The following is a 7,634-nucleotide window of genomic DNA, read 5'->3' as shown; positions in this document are numbered from 1 at the left end:
AAAGGGCCATTCAAGAAACAATTATGTTTAAAATATAAAGTGCAGTCTCCAATTACTCAGATTTACATATACAACAAAACTATATAGAAATGTAGAGTGCAGTCTTCAATTATTTAGATTTACATACAACTCACCTAAAAATAAAAATGCAACATAGCTATATTGAAATAATATGTTCTAACAACAATATTAATAGAGAAATAGAGAATTGCATTAACTCTGAAACAAACAAACGTGAGACAATCATATTGTAGAGTGCGGTCTTCAATTATTCAGATTTACATAAAACTCAAACTAAATATAAAAATGCAACATACTGATATTGAAATAATATGTTCTAACAACAAAATAATAGAGATAGATAATTGCATTCACCATGAAACAAACAAACGACAGACAATCATAATGTAAAGCGTTTACAAATCATTTTCAGAATTGCAAAATAACAAATATCAAATAGCTTTCCAAATTGATTTCTATTGAAAAATTCTCAGAATAGAAATGTTTTCAATGGTTAACAGATTAATTTGAACTTAAGTTCCTGAAAAATTGATGCGTCCCCTTCAGGAAAAGACCTGATATAAATCAACTCAAGTTTGTTCCAAAACATTTTGGACATCAAATACACTTGAGAAGCATGTTATAATTTCTCACTAAGCTAGTAACAGCATTTGAATTATTGTTAGCACCTCCACCCAAACTACGTTCCGGGTAATGCCTATCACCTACAACTCGTCCTGAAACAGAAACATGAATCTATATCAGAGACCCAGAATAACACTCTTTGAAATTAGATTGAAACCAACATCCTACATATATCAAGAACAAAATGGCTGACACATGCTAAATCTTACATGCTCTTCATTATCCTCCTCTTCGTCTGGCTCGTCAGCCTCGTCCTGTTAGCAAAACACATGATACAGGATCAGCTCATGTTACACTTTAATATAGAGATCAAGAAACAATTTGCCGTTCCTATTTATGACCTCCACAACCAAACTAGTATTCTTATAAGGTATCTTCACATCTCTTTGCTTAATAATTGAAAGTCGAAAAATAGTTTCAAAACTTACAGATGTGTCCTCATCATCAGAATCCTTAGATTCCTCCTGGGTATGTTTAGAGCCAACAATCAGTAAAAAAAATCAACCGAACTATACAAATAGTTAAAAGATTAAATAATTCATGAGGGCCCAGATGGGGAAATGAAGTTCTAAGCTATAAGAAAGAAAGATTTCACCTTCTACAATGTAAGAAAACATCTAGTATGCAACAAGTGGAAAAATAGGAAAATACATTACATCATATTGCAACATACACAAGTTGATGTTATCTTTATTCATTAAATGAAGTAGGCACCATTACAAAAGTTTTAGTATCACCATTGTCTAACGAGGCCACAATTTTGCCCAGACAGCAAATTTCTTGTCAGAATCCAACCAAAAAATTCTTCAAGAAATCTGTTTGTGGGAGTGTTTAAATCATTTTTTTTTTGGCAGAAATGGATTCAGCACCATCAAAAACCTCTATGGCACCCAAAATCATGAAGCTTGATAGCAGTAACCCAATTTTCAAAAAAATCATGCCAGAATTTCTATTGTTCAGATTTTCTCAAAATCACGCCAGAATTTCTACTGTTTTTCGGGTGAAATTGTGGCCTGCTTAGCCTAAAGGTTTGGTAACTATCATTTGGCTGGTTCAAGAAATCTGTTTGTGGGAGTGTTTAAATTGTTTTTTTGGTGGAAATGGATTCAGCACCATCAAAAACCTCTGGGACACCCAAAATCCTTAAGCTTGACAGCTGTAACCCAGATTTTCAAAAAAATCATGCCAGTAACCCAGATTTTCAAAAAAATCATGCCAGAATTTCTATTGTTCAGATTTCTCCAAATCACGCCAGAATTTCTATTGTTTTCCAGGTAAAATTGTGGCCTGCTTAGACTACAGGTTTAGTAACTATCATTTGGTTCATAATCCAACACGATTAGAAACAGCAACATTTACATAGGCAAATTCTGCTTTTACATTTTCCTTTAATACAAATGTTGTCATATTCTAATTTCTAACATTCATCTGCCTCATCTTGATAAATTCTCAAAGTTCAAGAACGCAATACACTTACCTCCTCATCTTTCTTTTTATCTTCTGCTTCAAAAGCTTCCTTTTCAGCCTGATAAAATGCAATTTTCACATGTTAGTATGATCATCTTCAGACCCAGAAAAGGACAGTAAAGAAATTAAATATTATAGTTCCAAAGAAACCCACTTACATCCTTGTGTTTTCCCCATGTCTCCTCTGCCAACTTCTTCGCATATTCAGGATCATCACATACTAAAATGTTATCAAATAATGTTCCTGATTTCACCTGAAAAGCCAAAGAACATTCGTTATATGAAAACAGTTTACATCAATGACTGAACATGAAGCAAATTGACCTATCACATACCTGCCATAGTTCGATTCCTAAGTATTTCAGACTGGGGAAAACATAAAGTTCCGGATCATCCTTAAAATCTGCTTTCATGTATCCAAATTAGAAATAATAAATGAATATGAAAAAATAAACCAAGTTTAAATATATTGACAATGATCAGTGTCAATCAAATTGTTGCTGAAATTCAATGGTTTACCTGGATTGTCAATCATTGGTGCAACCCATTTTCCCTTGTACTTTGGATTCTTGATTTTCTACCAAAATCAATTGAGGCAGCACAACAAAGAAGCACGATTAAGAATACAGCAAAATGGACAAGTAATGAAATATAAATGAAATTTTTTTATAATAGATTGCTTCAAACACCTTTGGCTTCCAGGGTCCTTTGTACTCTGGATTCGGAATGGTTGGAGCTTTCCACTCCCCATCCTCCTCATCGTCCCAGTCCTCTGGCTGTAAAAATTAAAATTAAATCAGAAAAGCTGTCCCGAATTAAAATATTTTTTTATTGCACACGTGCAAAACACATTGCAACCACCCGAGTCACATGTATTATGTGCATGTCTGCATGCGTGCGTGTGAGAATGTATTATACCCATCATATATTAACAGGGTAAAGTTAAGTCTTCAACTCCTTAGCCTTCTATCAACCCCACTTTACATAAACAATCATTAACATCTACAAGTGTATAATCATACCCATAAAATCCTAGTGGGATTAACTTAATAAATACAATATCTCAACTCTGCAGCCTTGACTGTGCCAGAACAAGTTTTGCTCAAGTGTAACGCCTACCTTTTCAATAAAGGACTTGCATAATCTGCAAGAACTAGAATGGACATCTTTTGAAATTAAGATGTATACTTTAGATGAAGACATCATACACGATTGTTGTAATTCTAAACTCTGTGGTCAATCAATTATTATTCGTTCCCTTGGGAACAGATGTTAATGCAGTTAATTAGAATAACAATAACAGATACATTTCAGGCATCCGAATCTAAGAATGGAATACCCAGACCAAACCAAAAATTTACAGCTACCTGCCATTTGAAGAGGTTAGGGCCGTTAGGCATATGATGGAAAACATTGAAACGTGCAGGGGTACTTATAGCAATGGAAGACATCAACTCACAGCAACCCTAGGTTTCCAAATGGCTCAGTTTTCTTATTTCTAAATACACTGGAATCTAGAATCTACTTTATGTTCCAAAATTTGTCATCCCAAACACCTTCATATTTCTGCATAATAAAATATCTGAAATGTGAAGGCACATCAAAATAGTATAGTTGATATTTTTTTATTACCTTTGTGGCATCTGAATCTGGAATTTCCTGTGGAATGTCATCATATCCCTGCAAACAAAAGTTTTGTTAGTACTTCACCATCAATTATAGATAGCCATACCCAATATCATTTGTGCGTAAAGCAAAAACTATACAACATATTGTTAAGCTCAAGAAGAAACAGAATCAAGATCAGAAAAACAAGCAAACTGTCTGCCATTAATTATTAAAATTATAAAAAGCAAAGGCAGTAAGGTGGGGAAATGAAAATAAAACAAAGCCTCAATACCTCAGGCTTTTTGTCTTCTGGATCAGGAATGTATTCTTTGTCTTCCCAGTCTTCTGGCTGCATGTACTCAAAAACTCACTAAGGGGAAACAATCACAGACATTGAAAGCAAATAAATACAAACATATGCAATACAGTAGGCTATACCTTTTTGGCATCAGGATCCTTAATTTGTTTTGGTGGCAAAATATCCCATTCGGTGTATAAACTTCCAGAATCTTTCTCCTTATTATCAATGAGAATGCTGTAGGTAGCATCAGGGCGAAGAATAAAAGTATAAACATGAGTAAGCTGATCCGTTTCACATGATACATCCTTCTTAATAGGATGGTTCTTTCCACCATGACCAAGAATTGCATGAACCTTCTTTGTACTATAACCACATATGTCTGGACCAAACATAATACTGTCATAACAAAAAAGACTAATTAGACATCAAAGCAAAGCTACTGCTTAAAATGTGTATCTTGCTGGATATCACAGAAATCAAGAAGCATAACGTTAAGGCATCAATTAATGGAAGCAGTGTTGAAGAGACCTGAGATGAATGGGTACCTGTAAGGTGTATCTCCACCAAACTTCTTTTGGTCAACATCACCACTCAATAGCTTCACATATCCACCACCACAGTCAAGTTTCTGCTCATGCTTGACAGAAAATTGAAGAACAAGTGTCTTATCCTTGTTGTTAAACTCTGGAAACTCAGCCGAAATGGCGAAGAAACGTGCATCTGGATGAGTTTGAATCCCTGCTTTCACCAACCAAGTTAGACCCCACTTACACAGATTGATAATTCAACAATCAAAATCCCTGTATTACTCCATGTAATTTCATTGCTGGATTCTGCTGTGCAAACTCTTAGTACCAAAGCCAGATTGTATTGAAAACTTGCAATGATAAGTTGTTAAAAAAGGATAAATAATGTAGACTTTAGCGTTAGAGACATCATGTCCTAAGTGATGTCTATAAATTTAGGCCCTTAACGAGAAACTCACGAGTCACGGAGATATATTAACGCATACCTTTGTCTTCGGGGTCCCCGTTCCATTTTCCAGCAGTGTGAAGCCACTCCCCTGACGCACCCTCATCCTTCTTCCAATCGGATATCACCCAACGATTTTCCCATCCATCTTTAATTCCCAGACCAAAAAGAGAGTTAGCAAGAATTTGTAAAGGAAGTGTCATCAGAGCTTCCACCAGAACCAAAGAACACTTGAGAAAAAATTGGTGAGCAAAAGAGTTCATCCTTGAAACAAACATTCTAAATAACTCGACTATGTTAAGCTGGCATTACCAAAGGCATGGAACACATCAAGCTGTAAAAAAAGACGACCCAGTACATTTTGCAATGGATGATCTATACCAATACATCCCAAGAAATGCTCCATTGTACCCAAAATTACATATTTAGCTTAATTCAACAAAATACACTATACATTGGGGTGGTCTTCCCTAAAAGATTCAAAAAAGTGCTGCAAAATTTCATTAGGTCGAGTTCAATTCTGAAAGTTACTACCTTGGCCTTCTAGAATTTAAATCTTAATAGTTTTTCAACAAACAGTTTTATTCCATGTCAACTAATCAGCCTCATCTTGAGATCTCTAGTTTATTATTATTTAAAACCATTTTAATCTATCATTGCCTACCAATCCTATATAACTAGCATCATTTATGGGGAGAACACAACATTATACAAACATGACAAACTCTCTACGATCCAAAACCTATTGCAATTTTGGCCAATACTCGAGTACACAGGATTCTAAGTTTTAGCCATTTACTCATCATTTATACGTATTTTTCACATTGTTGCCAACAATTTGCCTCCAAATTCTAACATTCTGATTTCTTAAGTGATTCGCCATTGTAAGACAACTTCAGCTCAGATCGAGCACTTTTAACCATATATTTTCATGCAAAAAATCTTCAAATATTCAGCTGCACGCTATAAAACTATTTTTATGAATACTGAATCTGTCAACAGATCACAGAGCCGTCGATCAATGTTCCAAAGATTTTTCCATATCCTTATCTCAGACACACCTCTATATGTTCTGCATTCCCGGTATAAATAAAGTGCCCCGTCCAATAATGTTCATCCATAGCTTCAGGTCATTCATTTGCAACACCATCTAAATATATGTGTGTCCCAAAACACAAAATACTAAGCAAACATTTAAAGATCAAGGGCAAATCGTCTCTAATGCTAAAACCCCTTAATAACATGTACAAATTTCAACAAATAAGGAACATAACGAACATCCTGATTTATCTCAACCATGCAACAGTCAATTCCGATCAACATTTACAGATCGGGTCAGTTTAAGACCAAATCGCATGCAGAAACTGATCAGACGAAGCAATATTTTCCTTAAACCCATTTTTAACCAACAAAAACCTCAGTTGAAAGTAAGACACAGTGAAATGCTAAAATTTTCCAAGGGAAAAACGTACCGTTGAATCGCTCTTCCAGATAAACATGAGCGGAGGATATCGAAGCACAACATATGAGCAGGAGGGCCAGCTTGACCAATCCTCCAGACGCCATTGTCAAGGGTTTAGGTTCGATCACAATGAGGGTCGACTTCCCCCCGTATATAAAACGTCCAAATGCAGCAAACATTTTGTTGCATTTAACTCGCATTTGGCGTCCGCTGAGATCCTAGCAGCTCGGGGTTAAAGATCGTGTAAGTCGTCCGTGGAATCAAGGAGCGTGGGGTCTGGGATTTTTTTTAGCAGGTGGCTGTTATTTTATTCACCCTTTCAATATTCAAGGTGCCCTTAGTGAGTGACCCCCACCCCATGAGTAGTGGATCGGGAATGGATTCATCATGATAGGATGCTTGTGAGAATGGCAACACCCATCCAAAGTGGAAATGTTGTTAGCGTTGTTTTTTTTTTCCCATTTTTTGTAAAGTATTTTTTTAAGTGTGAATTATCTACACCAATCAAGAGATAGTTAAGTTCTAGTAGGAGTTGTTGTAGTAATTCTCATCGTCCTTTTTAAATTTGTGTGGGTCCAAATGTAAATTGTTATTAACAATTTTTTAGTTAGGGTTTAGAAAAGTGTTATTTGAATCAATGTAATTGTATATTATTCCCCAAAGGGTGGAATATAGTTAAGCATTTGTAGTTATTCAATTAAATTATAAATTAAAGTTAATATTTCAATTGTTTTTATAAAAGAATAAAATCAAATTTGACATTGTATAACCGGTTGAAAAGAAATCTGAAGACTTTATGACAATGAATGAATTTGGCAGCTCCACACATATATCAGTTAGTTCAAATTCTAACAAAGAGACTTCACATGTGGGTTAAGATTTGGCATTTGTTCTTGTTGAATCAAATCTTGATGGTTGGCAAAAAGTGAATGAGTGAAAGGAAAAAGAGAAAAACTTTGCACTTGATAGCCATAATTTTAGGTACATATTTTGTTATTTTTCGCTTTATTATCAGAGGCGTCTTATGGCTCCTCTTAACATTTTTTGTTCTTCTTGATCCTCTAATGCGTACACACTATGTGTGTTTAGAAAGTGTAACTTTTATTTTTATTACGAGAAATTTTTCTCAAAAACGAAAGCAAAAAATAAAAAACAAATTTTAATATAAATTATATTTTA

The 7,634-nt window shown here is 34.8% G+C and overlaps 1 protein-coding gene across 1 annotated transcript; it reads right to left on the bottom strand.

Annotated features, from left to right (window-relative positions):
• Positions 1–457: 457 nt before the first annotated feature.
• LOC149251809 (calreticulin-like) lies at positions 458–6,723 on the bottom strand. Its single transcript, XM_089459574.1, has 14 exons — positions 6,466–6,723; positions 5,034–5,141; positions 4,567–4,759; positions 4,159–4,417; positions 4,013–4,069; positions 3,745–3,792; positions 2,802–2,888; positions 2,632–2,689; positions 2,448–2,515; positions 2,271–2,366; positions 2,123–2,170; positions 1,074–1,109; positions 855–899; positions 458–737 (listed from the first exon to the last, which is right to left on the bottom strand). Exons 1-14 carry the CDS (start codon positions 6,653–6,655, stop codon positions 726–728), a joined length of 1,305 nt encoding a protein of 434 aa, XP_089315700.1. The 5' UTR covers positions 6,656–6,723; the 3' UTR covers positions 458–725.
• Positions 6,724–7,634: the final 911 nt, after the last annotated feature.

This window comes from Pinus tabuliformis, chromosome 7, assembly GCF_031772625.1.
Source record: "Pinus tabuliformis cultivar Carrire ecotype Pingquan chromosome 7, CPIR1, whole genome shotgun sequence".
Classification (NCBI taxonomy): Eukaryota; Viridiplantae; Streptophyta; class Pinopsida; order Pinales; family Pinaceae; genus Pinus; species Pinus tabuliformis.
The sequence above is the reverse complement of the archived record's forward strand: the minus strand, read 5'-3'. Positions and strand labels throughout refer to the sequence as shown.